At 52.1% G+C, this 22,676-nt stretch overlaps 1 protein-coding gene and 1 long non-coding RNA gene across 8 annotated transcripts in view; one reads left to right on the top strand and one right to left on the bottom strand.

The window, feature by feature from the left end:
• Positions 1-22,676, bottom strand: part of Mdga1 (MAM domain containing glycosylphosphatidylinositol anchor 1) — a 63,951-nt gene that overhangs the window by 13,358 nt on the left and 27,917 nt on the right. For 2 of the 5 annotated variants that reach the window (XM_087597419.1, XM_087597417.1), the window contains exons 2-11: positions 18,144-18,283; positions 12,422-12,596; positions 10,174-10,370; positions 9,401-9,533; positions 8,931-9,200; positions 6,177-6,506; positions 2,773-3,069; positions 2,096-2,383; positions 1,121-1,154; positions 423-522 (exon numbers count right to left, since the gene is read on the bottom strand). In XM_087597419.1, the coding sequence (XP_087453545.1) occupies positions 423-522; positions 1,121-1,154; positions 2,096-2,383; positions 2,773-3,069; positions 6,177-6,506; positions 8,931-9,200; positions 9,401-9,533; positions 10,174-10,370; positions 12,422-12,596; positions 18,144-18,283 (1,964 nt within the window). 5 annotated transcript variants of the gene reach the window in all.
• Positions 13,126-19,262, top strand: LOC120098975 (uncharacterized). Of its 3 annotated transcripts, none has more exons than XR_015645638.1 (3): positions 13,126-13,642; positions 13,748-13,852; positions 15,035-19,262. It is a non-coding gene; the product is annotated as an uncharacterized LOC120098975 (long non-coding RNA). The 3 variants fall into 3 exon arrangements; XR_015645637.1 differs by having other exon boundaries at positions 13,748-13,836; XR_015645640.1 differs by having other exon boundaries at positions 13,748-13,776.

Below are 22,676 nucleotides of genomic sequence, written 5' to 3' on the forward strand. Positions count from 1 at the left end.
CCTAGGCTCTGAGCTCAAGGGCCACAGTCCTCGTTCCCCCCTACACCCCTCCCACAACCCCCGCCTCTTGGGCGGAGCAGGACCTCATCGGTTGGACCTGGCAGGCATGAGAGTGGCTCACAGACTCAGGCTTTGTATCACAGAGTCCCCATCCTTAGCCTTGGACACCAGAGTCCATATTCATTCTGTGAGGCAAACTGGCCTAGCCCTGAACCCAGCGGTCTTATGTCTGGTTCTCAGCTGTGTCTAGTAAGGAGGTGCTCAGAGGCTTGCAGCTCTGGCCACTACATCTGGACTCTTCCTTTGCCTCAGAAAAGGTGTCTAGACAGAAGGGACCGTGTCTGGGAACTCCTCCCCGTCCCTATTTTCAGGGCCCGCCACTATCCTATGCCCCACTGCGCATGCGCCATGCTCCAGCCCACCTGGCGGATGCTGAGTCTGTAGTTGAGCACAGGGTCCACGGCGTCCGGCTCCCTCTGCGTCCACTGTAGCACATAGGAGTAGTTCTTGGACAGCTTGTGGCTGCGGGTGGGGTTGGGGGTGTCGAAGTAAAACTCCGGGCTGTAGGCTTTGGCTGAGAGGGCAGGGAGGGGGGCATGGGGCCATGGAGGGTGGGGATGGGTGGGTGGGAGAGACATAGAGAGAGGAGCCATGGGAAAGAGGAACAGAGGTGGGGGCAACAAAGAGAAAGGGGTGTCGTGAGGAGAGTTGGTGTTGGGAGGAGAGGGGGTGGGGAGGATGCAGGTAAGGGGCGGAGATGAAGAGGGCAGGTTGTAGGTTCCAAGAGGGGATGTGGTGAGGATAGAGAGGAAAGGCCAAGGAAGAAAACAGAGAGAGATCGGTAAAGACGAGGGCCGGGCATATAGAGAGGAAAGAAAGAAGAAATGATAGGTAGAGGTCAAAAGGTTGGGAGACAGGAAAAACGGGGGAACGGGGAAAGAGGCAGGTGGGAAATGTCACAGGGGCCTCTGGCTGGCGAGAAACTGAGTGGGTGAGAAGAGACCTGGAAGGGGGCCAGTGATCTGCAGCCCTCTCCCCTTCTATTTAGGGGAGGGAGGGGTACAAGAACTAAAGGACGGGGGGGGGGGTTGGGGATTTAGCTCAGTGGTAGAGCGCTTACCTAGCAAGCGTAAGGCCCTGGGTTCGGTCCCCAGCTCCGAAAAAAAAAAAAAAAAAAAAAAAAAAAAAGAAAAGAAAAGAAAAAGAAAAAAAAAAAAAGAACTAAAGGACGTACCCAGTGCCTTCAGGGGCTATTGAGAAAGCTAGGGGTGCCAGGCATTAGGGAATCAGGTCCCCACGGGTGCACTGCTACCAGATATGGCAGACAGCTGGCTCTCCACAAGGAGAGGAGAAATGAGAGGCCATTGGGAACCCAGGCAGCCTGTCTATTGCCCTTGGCCCTCTCAGTGATCCCCATCATGCCTTTCTGTCCCCTGCCTTCCTGGCCTTCTGCCACCATGTTGGCTCTCTGAGCACTCAACATCTCGAGCCACTAGGGTGGCAACTGAGGAAGGTTGAGGGTGGAGGATGGGAGATTATGTTCTGGCTAGTCCAGCCTCACCGAGCTGTTGCGGGGGTGGGGGTAGGGGAATCTTCATTCCTCCAAGCTACAAGCCGGGTACCCAATGGTTTTCCCCACTCTCATCCTCTGAGGCCAAGGACCATGGAGGAAAGACTTGAGTTATGGCTGAGATGGGACTGGACCCAAAATTCGATTGTGGGCGGGGCTGAAGGGACAGAAGCACAGAGCTCGAATTGGATGAGGCTGAAGGGCCAAACCTACTGTGGGGCATTTGAAAGGGGCGTGGCTGTAAGAGGCCAAAGAAAGGGATGGAACAGTCAGTCACCCACAAGGGAGAAACCCGGAACACGAGTGGAGGGGCGTGGTCTTGAGGGGGAGGCTTTTCAAGGGTAGGACAAAAGTCTTGGAAGGACAAATCCCTAAGACTGCAGAAGCTGGAAGGGAGGAGCAATCCAGGTAGGTGTGGCAGGGCGGTGGGGGGAGGGGAAGGGGTGGAAGTTGGGATGGATGACGGAGCCTGGTCCCAGGAGGGTGTGGGCGAGCAGGTGGGAGTGGGGCGGACCCGAAGCTCACCGGAGACCTGGAAGAGGCAGGTGGCTGAGCCCACGTCGTTGGAGACGCTGCATTCGTAGTTACCGCTGCTGTCACGGGTCAGGGCGTCCAGGCGCAGCTCGGCGTGGTCCGGGCCCTCGGCGGCAGCGGCGGGGAGAACAGGCGGCGGGGGCAGCAGCTGTCCTTTGAAGCGCCACACGGCCGAGGCGATGCGCTGGGGACTGCCACGCAGGAGCGAGCAGCGCAGGAGCACAGGGCGGCCCAGCGCCTGGCGCACGTCTTGGGAACTGGGCTCCACCTCTGGAGGGACTGGGGACCAGGACTGCCATCAGTAGGACCATGGAGGAAGCAGCTCATTTGTCCCATCCCATCCCCCAGTCCTGTGACCCTGGCCTGGGAGAACCTCAGGACCAGTACACTTGCAACTCATACAACACCCACACTCAGACTGCGGGCCATTTCCTCCAGCCATGCTTCCTAGACTGGGTCTCTGGTCCTGCCTCAGTGGGTCCCCTCCATCAACACATAACGAAAGACTGCACAGCCTTGGAGCTTGGAGCACTAAACCTGGTTCAAATCTCAGCCTTGCTGTGCAAACTGAGGCAAATTACTTCCCTGTAATTTTAGGAGGTGTACAAACAGTAGGAGGAGCGGTGGGGTTGGCCTAGTTTGGGTGTCTGGGCAGGGGACTGACTCACAGTGCACTGTCAGCTGCACCTGAGCCTCCCGGGCTCGTACGTTGAAGCCATTATAGCGAGCCGTCTGGCAGCGATAGGTGCCGCTCATTTCGCGGCTCACGCGCTCCACTCGGAGCTTCCCATCCGGAGTCTCTTCCAGAGCCAGCCCCGAGGGCAGAAGGGCGGCCTCCTTGTCCACGCGGGACCACAGCACTGGAGGCCGGGGTTTGCCGCGCACTTCGCACTGAAGCTCAGCAGGAGAGCCCTCCCGAACTGTCACCACTGCTCGGCCCTTGGGCACACTGATGGTGGGCGGTACTGGAGGAGGGTGGAGAAGGGTGGACAGAGTTAGGGACCCCTGGCCTCTGACTTGGGTCTCTACCTCTTCCCCACCCAGGCTGGCTTTGAACTTGCTATGTAGGGGAGGCTAGCTTTGAATTTGTCCTCCTGTTTCAGACTCTCAAGCTCTTTTAACGTCTCCTTCCCAGCCCCTCTACTCCTGGCCCTTCGGCTTTTCTTAGAGATTTATTTTTATATTTATTTATGTGTATATGCATGTATATCCACATATGCATGCATGGCCCAAGGAGGCCAAAAGAGGGCACCAGATCCCCAGAACTTGCGTTAGAGGGCATAGTGAGCCACCCTGGATTTCAAACCTGGATGCTGGGAGCAACCAAGCCATCTTTCCAGCACCCCTTCAGCTTTTCTTGCCTACAGAATCAGCCAGGCGTGTTAGTCTAGCTTCCAACATCTTGTAACCCTTCCTCCAAATAAGGATACTTGGTTTCAGCAAGGCCTGCACCACCTAGAATAAAAACTACATTTCCCAGCATGCCTCAGAACAAACGCTGACCATTGGAATAGTAAATACAGGTCAGGATGCAGATCACTGGCCTCAGGCGGAGCCACCAGCGTTGGAGGCGGCGCCTAGAATCTTGAGGAACCTGTGGAGCCCAGCCGCGGCCGTCCTAAGCCAGTCTGCTCCACAGTCAACTTCGACACACAGCTAGCCTGTGTGGGGGCTCAGGATGGCGCCTAGGGCCTTATACACGCTAAGCCGGCGGCTCTGCTGCTGAGCCACACCCCAGCGGCTAAATCAGTGTTAATTAGAGTTCCATTATTCACAGCTGAACCGCTCCGCCCTAACGCGCTGCCAAATGGAGGGTTTTTTTAGAAGGCCTCCCAGGGTCTCGGCCCACATCAAACATTTTATCATTAAATGTCGAGCATCGAGCATTAAATGTAATTAAAGATAAAGCGGCTATTTGTAAATAACTATACAAACCAGGCGAAGGTCCAGTTATCTCTCGTTTATATAATTTGTACCCTGCCAACATTTGTGTATCTGTTGGCTTGCGTTTCACGGCTTTCTCTCCCTATTTCGGAGCCAGTTGGGTTTGTTTGTTTTTTTTTTTCCCTCCCTCCAGGTTTAAATTGTTTCCAGAGGCTTTTACAAGGCTTCCATGCTCCAGGCATCAGACCCGTGAGCCAAATTCAGAAACAGCCCCAGGCCCCCTTCCCTTAATCAGAAACTGATGGGCTCCCGAGCCCTCCAGGTCCCCCAGGATGCAGAGATGTCCCCCTCTTTTGGCCACCTGTCCCGGGATTAACGCTCTAGATTTGGGCTGGGGGAGGAGGCCCTTAGACTCTGGCCTCATCACCCCCTGCCTCCGCTTCCACCTGTACCTTCCTAGATGCATGGTGTCCTTATGAGAAATTCTCTCACCTGCTGGGAGAAACACCTAGTCTCCTGTACGTGGGGCTTCTGTGGCTTTCTTTCTGTTTGTTGGACTTCTCCCTGGGTTTAGCTCCTCACCTACAGCACCCCAAGATTCACATGGAGCCTGCTTCCTCCTCTGGTTTCCTTAGGCGTCCTACCTTCCCTTCTCTGTGTCCCCTTTCCAGACTCCTCCTTTGCCTCCTAGGTAAGAGTCCCAGGGTTTTACCTGCCTTCTCTCTTCTCGTACCAGCCTTAACTCCTCTGTGGAAACAGTGGTTTCTGAGGAAGGGGCTGGTGATACTGGAGTCCCAGATTCTTAACTCCTCAGGTCTTGGCACAGAGTGCCCTGTAGAATGAAACTCAGGTCTTTGTGGAGTTCTGATCGGCTCTGAGGTTTTAATCAAGTCTATCTCCTTTAGGAAATCCCTTCTGCTCTCCCTGGTCTCCTTGGGTTTCCCTGTATGCAGATGTCAAGGTGGGGAGGGGTCTGCCAAGGTCCCTGGGTTGAATTGGCCACCAAGAGAAACTGATAAAGGGCCGAAGGAAGAAATACTCATAACTATTAGAGTATCTAGCACTCCTGGTACTCGCCATAGTACTGCTTGGTCATGTGGCTCACCAGCCGAGGTCAGCTGACTTCTACACAAGGCCCTAGAGACCCTCTTCCAAGTGATCACCCTCTGGTCTCCTGCAATTCTCCAACAGCAGTGGCTGAGCATAGACGCCACAGAAGGACCCTGCCTGGGCTCTCACCCCAGCTCCAACGCATGCTGAATTTCTTGTTTGCTCGTTAGTGAGTAAAATGAAAAGATAAACTGCCACCCCTGACTACTGAGGTAATGCCACAGTAAAGGCACCTGTCAACCCGGGTTTGATCCCTGAGACCCACACGGTAGAAGGAGAGACCCAACTCCGGCAAGTCATTCTATGGCATGCACCACGGTACACACGCACACGCGTACACCCACACAAAAGAAATGAGTGAGACGAACTGCAGAGGTGAATGGAGAAAAAAGACGCTCGGAAGAACTCATAGCACACGCTCAATGTCCCGTTATCAGCTCATTGTATTGTTATAACAATTATTATCAGAATAAAGACTTGAATCGTCACCATGGCCTGTCATAGGATGCATTCTGTCCCCTGTGAATCCATAAGTTGGCACCCTAACACCACTGTCTGAAAAAGACTATATCGGAGGCAGGCCTTTGAAGGCTGAAGTCAATGGGACCTCCCCTAATCCCACTTAGGACTCAGACAAGAGGCAACCAACCAGTCAGGGAGCCCAACCCTGGCGGCACCCTGACCTCACACCTCTAGCCTCCATGCTGAGAGGTCCCCACGGTGGCCTTTCTGAGCGGATACCATTCCACTGTCCCTCTTCCGTTTTTCCAAATGGACCGTGTGCTAGCCCACCTCAGTGACTTTGCCAATTCTGTGGCTTCCTTTTCTCTTCCTACCAAGTTCGATGAACGCAGCATCTATTTTCCCATCATTCTACCCCCAGGTCATTAGGACTTGGCTGTGACAGGGACCCAACACGTGTGTATGGCATAAATGAACGGTGTCTTCTTCCCTCTAGACATCCATTTGCAAATTGCTGTCCACCCATCCCTTGTCCCCAAATCCTGCCCGCCACCTCTCCCCCCAACACTCTGGGCTTCCCTAGCTTCCCCACAACCTCCCCCCACCATGCTCCCACCTGTCTCGGAGGAGATGTTGACCTCTACGCTGAGGTCAGGCACAGGTGACCCCGGGAAGGAAGCCACGCACAGATAAGTGCCGTAGTCGCTGAAGTGCAGGTCAATGAGCTCCAGGCTGCTGGTGACAGCGGGCAGCTCAGGGTCATTTCGGGTCACCAGCAGCCGCTTGGACGTGCGTGCCGGCTTGCCGTTTTTAAACCACTGGTAGTTCACCTTCTCCTGGGGCACCGCGTCCACATGGCATGAGAGCTTCAGATCCTGACCAAGTTGAATGTTCTCGCTCTCTTTGATCATGTCAGGGGTGATCTGGAAGGTGGCATTCTTCAAGGCTGCAAGGAGATGGGGTTCGAAGAAGGGCTGGGGCGGACTCAAGGATAAGTATCCGTGTCCCATCCCAGCTTCTCCCCTCAAACTGGCTGCACACCACCCCTGTGCATGCACAACACACACACACACACACACACACTTTTCTCTCAGCCCAGAAATGGTTCCAATAGCTCAGAGATTTTTTTTTTTTTTGGTTCTTTTTTTTCGGAGCTGGGGACCGAACCCAGGGTCTTGCGCTTCCTAGGTAAGCGCTCTACCACTGAGCTAAATCCCCAGCCCCTTAGAGATGTTTTAATAGCTTTAAAGAGCTCTATGCAGAGAATTGAGGTTGGTACTAACTCCAGGCGTCAGTAATGAGCACACTTCATCAGTGAGATGCCCTGGCCCAGGCATCCTACAGGGACCAGCACACCTAACCTTTCCGCCATCTCTGAGGGAGACCGTTACTATGTATTCCTTACGATGGAGGGAACTGGGACTCAGACGGTCTAACTTACATCCTCAGATCCTTCTTGGGCACAACACTCATTTGTTTTTATTTGTGTTTTAAGCCTTGTGTATGCAAAGCACTGATTTAGAAGGAGGCAGGAGTCTTGATGGTGGCTCTAGGTAGCACGGATTCAAAGGAAACTGGAGAGCAATTAATCGTGCAGCCCTCCTTCCACTCCCCCCCCCCTTGGTACTGTCTGACTCTTTACCACATGCCTGTGTGATTACTTTTTGAGGATAAAAAGCCAACATGACGATCCTTCGTGCAATTGCATGATATCACAGGGTCTGCAAAGCCAAGGATCTGCGTGCTTTTTAAAATGTTGGTCTTGTTTGATGTCAGAGCCCTTACTTAATAAGCGAGGTGCTAACTTGACAGAACATGTACAGTGGCGGAGGTCAGGACTGGGCTGGATGAGACAGGCTGCAGAGTCACCCTGCGAGGTGACCGCCACTACTCAAGTCTAGAAAGATCTTGCCAGCCCATGTTTTAAAGGTCAGGTTGGGTCGGGTGGAGACAGCTCGTCTTTGATGGGAAATGTGAAGCTTTCTCTGTGGAAGGGAAAACTGTGGGCGGAGAGCTCTAATCTTGTTACTTTGTGTCTCAGTCGGAGTCAAGTTGTGGAGAGTCGGAGTCAAGTTGTGGAGAGGCGGCTTCTCCATGAGCGGAGACACCAGAAGAGACTGGTCAGCTAGAGAGGAGCACAGAAGCCGGTCCCAACCAGCAGAGGCTCAATTATGTTTGTCAGCACTTCTACTCCATGCCCAGGGCCACAGAGCTGGAATAAACCCGGGTCTTTTTAAATTGACTTGTTTGATGTTTTAAACACTCAGGAGGCAGAGGCAGGTGGATCTCCAGGCCAGCCTGGTGTACAAAGTGAGTTCTAGGACAGCCAGGGCTACACAAAGAAACCCTGTATTGAAAAAAAAGTGTATGGGGTGTTTGTCTATTTTTATATGTGTACGCCACATGTGTGCACGGTGCCCATGGAGGCCTGAAGAGGGGACTAGTCCTTGGAACTGGATTTGGGTCCTCTGCAGGAACAGCAAGTGCTCTTAACTGCGGAGTCATCTTTTCAGCCTGTATTTTTGTCTTTTTTTTTTTTTTGAGTCTGGATCTCAGGTAGCCCAGGCTAGCCTTAGACTTGCTATATAGCCAAGGATAGCCTTGACTCCTGATCTTTCTGCCTCCACCTTCCATTGCTGGGATGACAGGTCTGCATTATCACACTCTGAAAGTTTTGGCCTTAAAAAAAAAAAAGTCAAACCAAACCAAAACCAAAAACAAACAACAAACAAAAACAAAAGAAACTCCAAGTCACAACAAGCAGCTAATGAAAGTGACCAAGGCTGAGGGTTAGTAAGGAACAAGTCTCTACTTCTTTAGATATTGTCCAAGTTTGATACTGTTTTACACTTAGTGATTAACTTCTAAGTCACTGACACTCTATGCTCCTAGAGTTTTGCACATACACAGAACACCTTTAGTCCCAGCACTTGGGAAGCAGAAGCAGGCAGATCTCCGTGAGTTGGAGAAAAGCCTGGTGTGGAGTAAATTTCAGGCTGTCCAGAGCTACATCTTAAGATCCTGTCTCAAAAAAAAAATGTATATATGGTCTACAGCTAGGAAGAAAGCCAGAGAATATTCCCTGAAGCCTACAGTACCCACGTTTAGCTTCGTGTAGCCTTCATCTGTGTAAAAGAAACACGCTATCAATACCGGACTTTCTTGTAAATTGCAAATTGCTGTTCTTCTGCCCCCTAATGGTAGACTGCTGAATTGCAGGGAAATCAGAGTGCCTAGACCGAGGCTCCTTGACACACTCTCACCCTCTGGGTCAAAGAGATGCTTCCCATTCCCAGTTGGCCCGCATTCCCTAAACCACAGGGACCTTGTCTATCCCACTACTCCCCGCCTACCCCTTCAGATCACGTACATCGCACCAGCAGGTTGACCGTCTTCTTGGCTGGGTTGCCTACATTGTTGGTGGCTGTGCAGTTGTAGTAACCGGAATCCCGGGCCTGCACTGAAGGAATGCTAAGGGTACCACCCTGAGCCAGCGCACCCAGAGGCAGTGGGCCAGGTCCGTGGGACCAGTGCAGCTGTGGGAGGGGATCGCCGCCCGTCAGCAGGCACTGCACTGTCACATTCTCCCCAGGGTTCACCACCAGAGTTTCGTTCACAGACAGCTTCAAAGTTGGAGGTGCTAAGGGGACAAGACGGTGGGGTCTCAGGAGACTTCCAGGGCTAAATGAGAGGGAGACGAGGGAACAGAGAAACCTGGGTGGGGGTGGGCCAGGGAACCTCTGGCAGGGATGAGGGAAACCCAGGAATGGATGGGGGTTGAGAGCTGGGCAGGGGATGGGGAGTGGGTCCACATGGGTGTGGGTGGGGAGGAGCCTGTACCCGTGGTGTTGGTGAGCTGGAAGGTGATAGACTTGTCAGGGATGCCGCACACGTTACGCACAGACACCTGGCAGGTGTAGCTGGCATAGTCTTGGGGCCGCAGGTTCTTCAGCTTCAAGACCTTCGTCTCCCCCTGGGTGGCAATGGATCATTGGAGTGAGGGGCCTGCTCGGGTTTCCTGGGTCCCCCACATTCGTTCATCTATCCCACGCCACAGACAACAGGCAATTCCTATTCTAGTTCTTACCTCCCCACAAGCCCCGCCCATATCATCTTCCTCAAGAAGCTCCCAGCCCTTCCCCACTCACGCCCGAGCTTTCACCCCTTCTGGGAAGAGGAGTGGAAAGGGAATACCTTTGTGACTTGTAACCCACACATCTTGGGACTGGCCTACAGGACACATAAGGAGCTGACAGTCACTTCTGAAAGCCTCCCTGACTTTGTCACCATCTCCTGGAACCCAGAGGGGCTTTTCCATCCCAACTCCTACGATATCTGTTCATGGGTCCCCATCTCAGCGACAGTAGCAGGCACAGATGGCTTGCTTGTCCTTCGGATTTTTTTTTTTTAAATCCAGCCGTATTTCAGGGAACACCTTGTCTTTGGGAGTTCCTTGTCTGGGGCTCACTCTGACCTCCGACCTCTCTGCTCTGAACTTTCACCCCAGGCCATGTGGACTCCAGGCTCCTACCCAGGCACTAGTCTCCAGACCTCAGCCCCAAGGATCTCTCTCTGGGGTACAAGAGTGTGCGGAGACAGCTCCCCATCCTGACCTGAGTATAGAGAGGCTCGTAGATGTCAACCCCATTGTCCTGGCTGTGGGACAGGGTGTCGGAGCCCCGCTTCCAGATAAAGCGGGCGGGCGGGTTGGAACTGACGGTACAGCGTAGAAACACGGTCTTCTCCTGGTAGAAGTTGCCTCGGACGTCGCTCACCGTCTGATGCACCGTCAACACAGGTTCATCCAAGTCTGCAAGGACAGCAGCCGGAAGTCAGGACCAGGTGACCATAGAGCAGGGGGCTCGGGCTCCTTGAAGCCCTTAGGGAGAGCAGGGAACGCGGGATGCTGGTGCCTGCCTTTGGGTCTGCAAGCATGACCAAGCTGTTAGAGGCAGGGAACTGGATCGGATGACTCCGCTGGCTCCCTGTCAGCTGTTCTGTCCCAAGGACCTGTATGGGGACCTCTAGCTCCACACTGTTTATGGAACATAAACTGGACTGTAGACTGGAAACAAGGTGAAAGCCAAGTTTAAACTCCCTCATGGCTATGAGTTGGTAACACGACCTGCCTACATTCCTGCTTTCTCATTGACCAACCAGATTAGGATGGGTAGCCTTTTTTTTTTAATTAAAAAAAAAAAAGATTTATTTACTTACTTTATTTATGTGAGTACACCGTTGCTATGTTCAGACTCACCAGAAGAGGGCATTGGATCCCCATCACAGATGGTTGTGAGCCACCTTGTGGTTGCTGGGAACTGAACTCAGGACTTCTGGAAGAGCAGTCGGGTGCTCTAACCACTGAGCCATCTCTCCAGCCTTGTTTCATTCTTGAGACAGGGTCTCACATATACCAGGCTGGCCTGGAACTCACCACACAGCTGAGGCTGACCTTCTGATCGGCTAGCCTCCAGTACTTGAGCTTGGCTTTTACAGGCATATACCACCACACTCATTATATGCCACGCCAGGGATCAAACCCAGCGCCTTCTGCATGCCGAGCACGCACCCTCCTACCCCAGCCACATATTAACTGATTAACTAGAATTTCTTTTTAATGCTGATACCTAGAACCTCTTCATGGTTGGTGATGGTCTCTGGGGTGTTGTTTGCTGGGAGGGTATATCAGGGAATTACCTAGCAGGTGTGTCTGACGTTTGGAGAGTGGGGCATGGTGCTCTCTCATCTAGAAAGTTCATGATTGAGAACTGCAGGATCAAATTCCAAAAACCACCCAAACAAGCAAAAAACAAACAAACAAACAAACAAAAAACCAGGGTTGGGGATTTAACTCAGTGGTAGAGCGCTTGCCTAGCAAGCCCTAGGCCCTGGGTTCGGTCCCCAGCTAAAAAAACAAAAACAAAAACAAAAACAAAAACAAAAACAAAAAAACAAAAAAACAACAACAACAACAACCCCAAAATCAAAAACAAAACAAAACCCCGAATGAATGAATCTCAAGGTTCTCAGTGAGCTTACTGTTTTGTGCCAAGCAGTCTTCTTAGGGTGCACATTACCTCTAGACCACAGGTTGCACCCCACCCTAGCCTAGCTCCTTGGAAACACACTACATCTAAAAGCCAGTGGTGCTTACACAAGTGTGCAAATGTAAACACTTGTTGAATGGGTGGTTTAAGGCATCCTTGATGTGTCTGGCTGCATTCTCTGTCACTCACCTGAGAACTTCTGGAAGCAGAGCCCAGGGATGAGAATAGGAGAGATGGTTCATCCTATAAATCTCCTTCCACCAAGCCTGACAGTTTGATCCCCAAGACCCAGGACATAGAAGAAGAGAACTCCTTCAAGTCGTCCTGTGATCCTCCCCGCCCCCCGCCCCCGCCCTACACACACTACATAAATAAATAAAAATTTAAATTTCCCTCAGAGAGTCTCGTATACAGCCCAGGCTGTGTCTGGGGCAGTCTACAGTTTCACAGGGCATCGGGGAGAATTCCAGAACTGTGTCTGTTCCCTTAACTCTCATAGAAGGCTGTCCCCACTCTGGGGTGTTGTTGGAAACAAGACTGAGTTACTTTGCTTTTTCTTTGAGAAAGAAGTACAATTCAATATGCCCTTTAAAGGGTTACATCAAGGTCCACCGGAGGACATGGAAATGCAGAAAGGTTTAGGGGGATACAGGGCGGAGGGACAGCACACAGATGTCCATTTCCAGCGAGGTCTTTCCAGTCCTTCACTACCTTGCTACTTCTCCATCCTAATCTTTCCCCACCCCTTAGGGTTCGGGATCCCTGGAGGGGCACGGCCCGTCAGAGTCCAGAGCCTCGAGGGACCTCAACTCACACTGCACGTCCACGCGGATGGACTTGATGGCCGGCACGCCCACTCCGTTCTCCGCCTTGCAGTAGTAGCGGCCTCCCTGCGTGCGGGCGATGCGCTCGATCCGCAGAGTTTCATTGAACACCGAAGTCTCCTGGAACTTGTCGGATGCGCTGCCCGCAGTTTTGGTCCACCGCACCTGGGTGGGCAGTCACCACACTGAGGCTTGAAGGCCTTGCCAGGGCAGGCGTCCCCTGCCTGCCCCATGCTCTCCAGGGTACAGGAGAGGGTGGACCCAGACCTGACCCCCATGACCCCTTAAGATGCTACAGTGAGAAGAGCCTAAGGGCAGAGATTAAAGGTTAGAAGGAGGAGGCTCTCAGGAGTCTAGGCAGGGCTGTGGGTCTGTCAGGACGTGTATGGGATATGAGCAAGCCTCTCGTGCCTCTTTCCCAACTAAGCTGCCTAAGGTCAACAGAGGTTCGACAAGCATATACTTAATGCTGGGAAGACTGCTAACCGAGCGCGGATTAGTTTAGTGGCCTCATAGGTGACTCAGCCCTCAGTCTCACACCCCTGAATGTGAAAGATCCCTGCTGGAAGCCAGTCTCAAAGATGGCTTTATGGGCTTCACTCCCTTCTGTAGGCCCCGCCCACTGTTCTACCGAGCGTCTGTGTGGCCTAGAGACTTCGGCAGGGGAGAGATTAGAATACCGATACAGAAACTTATTTCCATCATGGCCTCGATCTGCAGAAAGCCCGCTCTCTGCCCTAAGCAGTCCTGTGGAGAGGAACCTAGGAGAAACTACAGCCTCAGGCCATCAGCAACCACTTGTCTCTGAAGAGAGTTCTCCAGCCTCCCTCCTCCTGGGATGACTGACACCCAACTGCAGCCTTTTGAGAGAGCCTGCGTCAGAATCTGCTGGCTGCTGGATTCCTGCCACCGGCACTGGGAGACAGGAAGTGTTCCGGGACTCGAGCCCCTGCATTTTGAAGTATTTGCCAGTCAACAATAACTAATATAGCATAATGCCTACTTTGCAAGTTACGAGGCTTAGGGAGTGAAGCACTTGAACGTGGTGCCTCAAATGCATTAGTCAGTCAACAGTTTCTATTATTAGAGTTGCTCTCGGTAATTGTTGATGCTCTGAGGATTTACCTTAATTTGTCTATGTGGATTTTTTTTTTTTTTTGGTTCTTTTTTTTCGGAGCTGGGGACCGAACCCAGGGCCTTGCGCTTCCTAGGTAAGCGCTCTACCACTGAGCTAAATCCCCAGCCCCTTCTATGTGGATTTTAACATACTATTCAAAACTTGTGTTTTTGTGTTTTTTTTTTCTCCCCTTTCCCAGGTTGTTTTCAAATTCTATGCAACTGACAGGTAACGCTGGATTCCCTATTCTTCTGCTTCCACCTGCATGGTGGCTGCTATTCCTATTCCGTGAGTGTAGCACCAGGTCCGCTAATACAATGCTGGGGTCAAATCCAGGGGTCCATGCATGTTTCTTTCTCCTAAGGGAGCTACTTCCTCAAACCCCTTTTCATGATTTCCATTGCTTCTCCAGACTCATAGCTAATGTCCTTTGCTCTAGCACTCAATTCACTAATTTTCTCTCTGGCTGTCTCTGAGGTATTAAAGCCATTTTTTAAAAAAAGACTGCACACTGCTTTTATTTCTATGATTTCTGTTTGCTTTTTCCCCCTGCACCAAATGGATTAAGACATAGGGCAAGGTTCTGTTTCCTCCTAGGTGTTGGTACCCTGCTGTGACCCTGGGAACTGGCTCCAGCCCCCTTTACAGGCAGAAGCTCTAGGGCATCCACTTCAGTCCTGTAGCCCTGCTGTGGTTTGGATGCATGGTATCCCCTGGAATTGTGTTTGAGGCTTTGTTGCTAGTGGATGGGCTTTGAGCAGGTGGATTACTGATGGGTTCAGATCTGCTGGCGTGGACATTGTGGGAACTGGAAAGGGGGAACTGGTTTGAAGAAGTTTGTCACAATAGGGGCATGCTTTGGGAGACTTTTTTTTTTTTTTTTTTTTTTTTTGGTTCTTTTTTTTTCGGAGCTGGGAACCGAACCCAGGTAAGCGCTCTACCACTGAGCTAAATCCCCAGCCCCTTTGGGAGACTTTTGAAACCCTGAGATAAAAGTGTACTTGCTCCAGCATTTTGTCACAGCAACGGGAACGCCGACTCCCGTGGGCTTCAGCCCTACTGCTTTGTGTATACGGCCAGCTCTGCCTCCTCCTGAGCTGTGCACAGCCCCCAGACTCCTCAGCTTCTGCTCACTGATGTTGGCACCTGGGAGGTGTGGGGAACCTTTAAACCCTCTCGATTCATTTGCCGTTAGTTGACGTCAAATCCTACTAACCTGAGAAGTCGCATGGCTGGGCTGTCAGCGGTGTCTCCTGATAGCTTTATTATAGACTGACATCTGACAGCTTTAAAACGGCGCCCCCAACCCCCACCCCAGCAAATGTTCTCTTCCTCTGTCCAGCAAGGGACCGTTGTCTTTCTCTGTCTCTCCCATACGCCAGGGAAAAGTGGCTTTTAATTCTCTGTTTATTCTCAGAGGGATCTTTTATGTCCTAGTAATTAGCTATGGGACTAATTGTCTTTCTTATCCGTAACTTTTCCTTAGATTTAAAGAGCCCAGAACATTCCGGGGCATAAAGAGAACAGAGCCTGTGCATCAGAAATTCCGAACACCCAAAGTCTGTGACGGCCCTGAGGACTACTTGGCTCCCGTCTATCTGTCCATTCTGCCCACCCCACCCCCACAACTCCCTACATAAACACCCACCACCTGTCAGAGACCCGTCCTTTTAAATTTTCCAAACAGGGTCTCCAGTAGCCCAGGCTGGCCCTACACTTGATATACAGCTGAGGATGACTTTGAACTCCAGACCCCTCTGACTCCATCTCCAAAGTGCTGGGATGGCTGGGATGACAGGCCGGCATCACCACGCCTTGTTTTGATGTACCAGGCAGAGCGCGTGGCGGACAGGAGCTCCTTCTGCTGAGCCACATCCCTAGTCCCCTGCCTTTTCTAGTTTGCTGGCTCTCCTCCCTGACCAACAACTTGTCCTAAAGTCACTGGGTTGCTCGAGTGGCTCTGAAGAACTTGGGTTTGTAACCTCCCGTTCTGCTCAGATTTCCCTGGTGTCTCAGACCATAGCATGGCCACACCCTTGCTTCCTGTTTGGACTGAGGAGCTCGGTGTCTATCCTGACCTCCGCAGGGGTCTTCAGGCCCCGCCCTTGCTCCCCTGATGGATAGGTGCCCCGCCCCCCCTGCATCCTTGAGGTCCACGGCCGTGTTTGGAACATGACGAATGCTCACTGTCACTGTAAGGAAGCAAACAGGAAAGGGGGCACCTGGGGAGAGGCTATCTCAGTGACAGAAGTGGGACATACTGGGAAAGACGGAGGCTCATAATGGCCAGGACATAGGTGCGTAGGGGCAAGTAGGGCCAGGATACAGAAAGTCTGCAGCTGCAACCCAGGGGCTTAAGCAAAACTGGTTAACAACCAGGAACCATTGTTTGTTGCTAAATGGGGGGTTGGGGGAAGGAATAACGAAGCCGACTTGGGGGTGTTCGTTCCATTGGAATGAAGGGAGAGGGGCAAGCCAAGAGCCTGGGGTATCACCTCCAATCTGCCTCAGTGGACCAGGACCAGAGACAGGACTGAAGATCTGAGCTAGGCTGCAGAAGAGGAGATTCGTATGAGACACAAAAAGCCACAGTCTGGCCAGCTATCGAGGAGGGGAGATAGGGCAGAGCCAAACATGTAAGTTTGTCTGACAGGATGAACAATGAAGCCATTGACGGAAACAGGAAGACGAGGAGTGCTTACCCCACATGTCTAACCTGCACCAGACCCCGGGTTCAGACCCCAGCACCGCATAAATGGATAAGTGGGCTGTGTGCTACGTGAAGCTTGTGTCAGTCCAAGCAGGAAGGTAGGAATTCAAAGGTATCCTTGGCTAGGCAGTAATTTGAGGCCTTGGCTGGGTTATATGAGACCCCGTCCGTCACCCAGCCCTGGTCCCATACCGGACACATGCGCAGATGGTGGGTATAGGCTGGCAACCTCCTCACCAGCCTCACCAGCCACACCCCCACCTCTGCCATCACGTGCGACACAGAGGCTCACAGAAAAGGGCGCCTGCGCGGTCTTCAATGCCAAACAAACCTTTGAGCGGAATCGAGTTGTGATGGAGGCTTTGGGTGGAGGGAACCTTCAGGGGCTTCCTTGCCCATCTGCTTATCTCAAAGCCAAAGCTATGAAAGCCGTCTCCGTTCCCCCGAATTATCAGGGGAGGGGGAGAAAAGGATTCTGTATTTCAACGTCCTTCCTAGACTCCAATCGCCACCTTTGTTGCTGCTATTCAAGTATTAAAGGTCATAGCAGCTCGCCCGGCAGCTGGTTCCTCCAGTCCTCCTCCCTACCTGCCTCCTCCGTCAGCAACAGCCAGCTACCACCTCCTGCCTGAACCTGAGCACTTGATCTATGACAAGACTCATCTGGCATTTCCAGACACTTGTCTTCTGTCCCCTTCTAATTGCTTTGTGTCTTTGAACCGCCAGAGTTTGCTCTGGCCTGCCAAAAGACTGGAGTGCCGCCGCCGCCTGTATGATCTGCTCAACTCCTAACCCAAAGAGGAGGGCAGCGTGCCAAGCTACGGAGGGGCAGGGCTCCGAGATTCCAGCTCCGCTTCTGCTTCCTTAGGTGCTGTGTGTGGGACCTTGGGAGTTTGCCCAGCATCCCAGGGCCTCACTTTCTCTTAGCTGTAAAATGGGGCCTTTGGAGAAGTCAGGGGGAGAGAAACAGAGACAGACAGAGAGAGACAGAGATACAGAGATACAGAGAGAGACAGAGAGAGCAGAGAGAGACAGAAAGAGACAGAGAGGGACAGGGAGGGAGGGAGGGGGAGGGAGAGAGAAGGGGGAGAGAGAGAGAGAGAGAGAGAGAGAGAGAGAGAGAGAGAGAGAGAGAGAGAGAGAGAGAGAGCACAATGGGCAAGGGGTCTCCTTGGCATACAATCTGCCCTCTAGTATTTTTTTTTTCTAGTGTAAGAGGTTTGCTGCAGAGTGGGAGAGGGAAAGGCTGTCTCAGAGTAGGGAAAGACAGAGATAGGTAGGCAGACAGAGAGGGTGACCAAGACAGAGGGAGAGGGAGAAAGAAAGGAAGGAGAAGAAGAGGGAGAGAGGAGGGAGGAGGAGAGGAGGAGAGGGAGAGCGTGCCCTCCTGGATTTCTTTTTTTTTTTTTTTTAGATTTATTTCTTATATATAAGTACACTGTAGCTGTCTTCAGACACACCAGAAGAGGGCATCAGATCTCATTATAGATGGCTGTGAGCCACCATGTGGTTGCTGGGATTTGAACTCAGAACCTCTGGAAGAGCAGTCAGTGCTCTTAACCACTAAGCCATCTCTCCAACCCCCTCCTGCATTTCTTGAGGGTGTGTGTAAAGCTGTGTCTGCTCCACAGAGTCGAGGGGTGGAGTGTAACAGAACAACTGGTATTCCATTTTCCTCTCAGCTCTCAGTGTTGTCAGGTGATGGTACCCACAGCATCTAACACTTTCCCCGAAACATTCATTCCCAGGCTAGCCCTCTGGTCCCAGTCTTTCACAGCCCAGTCATATTGCTTTGCTCTGTGGAGTCTAGTCTCCAGCTGGACCCCAGGCAGGGTGTGGCAGTGTGAAGTGTGGACAGGTAGGAGCCCAGCAAGGCCCATCTTACCTGGGGCCGAGGGTGCCCAGTAACCAGGCACTGCAGCACCAGGGTGTCGCTCTCCCGGATGGTATAGACCCGCTCGCTGATATTATCCTCCTTCACCACACAGGCCTGCCCTGCATGCACGATCTGGGCCTGGGCTGGAGCTTCGGAGAGAAGACAGAGGAGGTTAGGGAGGACTCACGGAGCTCAAGGGGAGGACTTCCGAGGTCAGAGGTTAGAGAGGACTCACAGAGCTTAGAGGTTAGGGAGGATTCACAGAGCTCAGGGAGAACTCACAGAGCTTAGAGGTTAGGGAGGACTCATGGAGCTCAGAGGGAGGACTCACAGAGGTCAGAGGTTAGGGGGGACTCACAGAGCTCAGGGAGAACTCACAGAGCTTAGAGGTTAGGGAGGACTCACAGAGCTCAGAAGGAGGACTCACAGAGCTCAGAGGTTATGGAGGACTCACAGAACTCAGAGGTTAGGGAGGACTCACAGAACTCAGAGGTTAGGGAGGACTCACAGAGGTCAGGGGTTAGGGGGGGACTTGCAGAGCTCAGAAGTTAGGGAGAATTCACAGAGCTCAGAGGGAGGACTCACAGAGGTCAGAGGTTAGGGGGAACTCACAGAGGTCAGAGGTTAGGGGGGACTCACAGAACTCAGGAACCACAACTGCCTCTGAGTGTGTGGGAAGAGTCTGACGGCTTTGGGCCAGGACTGACTCTGAGTCCCAGGCTAGAATCAGGTGGCCTCAGGATTTGGGGAAAATGTGGTACCATATGTGTTCTTCAGTGAGGGACAATTGCAGGGATGTTCCACATACTCTGCTGCCATAGCAGAAGAGATTCTAGAAAGACACCGAGTCTTACTCTCCACTATCAGACTATTAAAACAAAGGACCCTAAAGAAGGGAAAAACTCCCCCCTAGGAATCTCACAGGAAGAGGAAAAGGACCAGCCAGAAGAGGAACTAGTCTCCTCGGAAGAGACCCATGCCCAGGCAAGGATGGGTCGACAGTGGGCGGGAGCACACCTTGACAGGGACTGCTTAGTGTGCACATCCAAAGATGGCCTCGGGGGTTCACTGGATCTCTGTCTCTCTTCCCAGGGTGGCCACGCTGAGTAAACCCTTTTCTGCATCCTACTATTAATGTGTCACTTTTCATTGGCTTATTGAAGGCAGTGGCCAGACATGACTTGGGCCATGATAACACAGTAACACAGTAGGCTGGGTAGTAGCCAGTTGCTCCGTTAGCTTGCTCCACTGTCTTGGTAGCTCCAAGTCTTGGGTGCTCTCGGCGCAACAACCAGCTATGCAATATGGCGGGTGTGCCCATCCCCCTCAGCTACTAATGGCTCATAGCGCTTGGGCGACCCATTTCCCAGCTCTCTCTCTCTCTCTCTCTCTCTCTCTCTCTCTCTCTCTCTCTCTCTCAGGAAGGCTGGCCGTGGCTATTCAGTCTCTCGGGCTCCCCCTAGGGACAGTCTTGGCCTAAACTTCCTAGACCCCCCCAACTTTGCTTGGCTAACCACCTCAATTTCTCTTGAGCCACATACCTAGCAAATCACATTCCTATACCCACCTAAAAGTCTCGGTCTCTGACTTTTCAATTTTATTTTGCATGTGTGTATGTGTGTGTGTGTGTGTGTGTGTGTGTGTGTGTGGTGCGTCTGTGTGTTTGAGCATGTATGAGTATGTATGTGAAGGTGTGTGCACACATGTGTGCAGAGACTCTAAGTTGATGTTACAGTCTTCCTCGGTCAGTCTCCACGTTACTATTGACTCAGGGTCTCTCAAGAGAGCCCGGATATTTCTCAGACAGCTAACTAGCCAGCCCGCTTGCTCGGGGTGGGGGAGGGATGCCTCTCTCTCAGCTTTCAAGAGAGCTCTGAGATTGACCACAGGCTAGCGCACCCGCCTGGTGTTGACATGGATTCTGGGGATCTGATTCCAGTCCTATGCATGAGGCAAGTGCAAAAGGGGGCTGGAGGGGTGGCTCAGTGGTTGGAGCACTGACTGCTCTTCCATTTCCCCAGCCCTTTCAGCCTCTACTTACAGAGAAGGCAATTCAGCCCAGCCCCTTCCCGGCCTCTCTCCCAGAGCAAGATCATCTGTTCCTGTTGTCCCAAGCTGTGTGTAGCTTCTCCTCCAAGGGACAGAAGTTGTAATGGGAGATTAGAAGACCTCAGAAGACTGGCTCCCTTCCACCCAGGATCCAAAGGTGTAAGCCAAGGGTCTGGCTACAGAAGCACAAAGGGAAACTGAATCTATTCCCTTCCTCCTAACACAAACGGCCCCCACCCACCAGTGCCTGGGCTCTGCTCGCTCACTCCTGAGAGTACAGGGATTAGGAGAGCAGATACAGACACAATTCCCCTCTGTGGGTCTTCCAGCATCCAGTGTCCACACATCAGAATGTGTCTATCAGGTGCAGGATGGCGGCCCCTTCTCAGTCCCTACCCAAGACCCCATGTTGCGAAGGAGTGATTTCACAAGGATTCCTGGTTGGAGAAGACAGTAGCTGCTTCAGGGGGACCCTGGGAGGCTCCGTGGAGAAGTCGCATTCACCTCAGACTTCAAAGCACAAAGAAGACCCATGCCAGGGGCCGGAGGTGAGTCCCACATCAAATGTCATCAAAGAAGGACAGCGGTGATGTCTGGGCCTTAGTTTACCTGCCTCTGAAATGGGGATGCAGCCAGCTCCCAGGACTTACACGGTGGGGGCTTGAACCTGACTTATTGAAAATGGATTGCCACAGGTTCAAAAGAAGCACCTGACTCCAAAACTGATGGGACAGATCTCATCTAAGCACTGTGGGTCATCAGCCCTCAGGCCATCAGCCAGCAGGACAAGAAATTGAAAGAGGGTCTCACCAAGCCCAGGCTGGCTTCTGGTATACTCTGCAGCAAGGATGAACTTGAATTCCCGATACTTCCGGTGGAAACCTTCTAAGTGCTGGGATTATAGGCAAGGGCCACCCATCCCAGACAGGCTGGGAAAAATCTGTGGTACAGCCACAAGGTATGAAACTGGCAAACTGCACCGCTGTCCCAGAGCGATAGACCTGGGTTGAGCATTTAAAAGCTGTGTGCCTTTGGGCAACTGGAGTCATCTCTCTGAGCCCCTTTCCCCACCTAGAGGAGGAAAATGGATCAGTGATCTGGGAGGTCTTTTCAACTTGCTATTGATTTTGTAGTCAGCGTGTGCACAGTGCCTGGGTAAAATACGCGCCACACTCCAGGGAGTGGGGGCCTGTCGCTGTCACCGTGCCATAAAGATGCGCAAACGTCCCCATACACATAAAAGATAGACATCTTTGGCCCGGGTCCCCAGGAAACCTCATCAAACAACAAGCTACCAAGAGATGTCATGCATGCTGGTTGCTGATAAGACCAGGAAGCTATATGGATGCCTGCAGGAAGCCTGGGGTGCCTCTTGACAAGGAAGACATCGGTTGAACAGGCTTCAATGGGAGATAAGCTATAATCTTGGACGCTGTGGCTTGCCCACAGCAAGGCAGTGTTGTAATGACAGGGGTTTTGGTGGCTGATAAGGAATGATGGGAAAGTGTTACAAAGCTACACATGATCAGGGTACAACAAGCCTGGGCTGGGGTATGGGGCCCTAGCCAGCAGATGCATGCAGCGCCTGTAGCTTCCTCACTAAAGGTGGGCGGGGAGCAGCCATCGCGGATGACACCATTAAGGTGGCCCGGCTCTCTCTGCCAACATTAGCTGTTAAGAAGATCTGAGTCTAATGTGGCAGAGTACACTGGAAGAGATCTGGGTCACACGAGGGCATGGTTCTTCTCTTGGGGATGGACACAACAGAAAGGAGCTCTCGTGGCAATCACATAACAGGTCCGAGCATCTCCTGAGGGGCTCCCGAGATGCCTCAGTGGTTAATAGCATGCACGTCTCCTGCAGAGGACCCGAGTCCAGTTTCCAGAATCCACGTGCTTACCCTGCTAAACACACATACCTACCCATAATTACAAATAAACCCTACTTATTTTTTTTTTAAAGGAATCATCTAAGTGGCTTTTCTTCTAATGACTAAAAGAACTCATAATCAAGTCGTGAGCCTGTCAGGAGTGGTAGAGGAGAATCCAGTGTGGTGACGTGTGCTCGAATATAGCAGTGGGAGGCAGAGACAGGCAGAGCCTTGTGAGTTTGAGGCCAGCCTGGTTGGTCTACATAGTAAGTTCTACGCCTGCCAGGGCTACACCGAAAGACTCTGAAAACAAAAGCAAGGGGGCTGGAGAGATGGCTCAGTGGTTAGGAGCACAGACTGCTCTTCCAGAGGTCCTGAGTTCAAATCCCAGCAACCATCTGTAACGGGATCTGATGCCTTCTTCTGGTGTGTCCAAAGACAGCTACAGTGTATTTATACATACATACATACATACATACATACATACATACATACATACATAAAATAAATAAATTTTTTTTTGCAGCTACTTACTGCAAACTTGCTGGACATGCAGCTTCTGGTAACTCTCCTGTCTCTGCTTCCCTTCTCCCAGTAAGGGCACCCTGGGATTGTACTCTTCC

The sequence above is a fragment of the Rattus norvegicus genome, chromosome 20 (genome assembly GCF_021556685.1).
Source record: "Rattus norvegicus strain SHRSP/BbbUtx chromosome 20, alternate assembly SHRSP_T2T, whole genome shotgun sequence".
Lineage (NCBI taxonomy): Eukaryota > Metazoa > Chordata > Mammalia > Rodentia > Muridae > Rattus > Rattus norvegicus.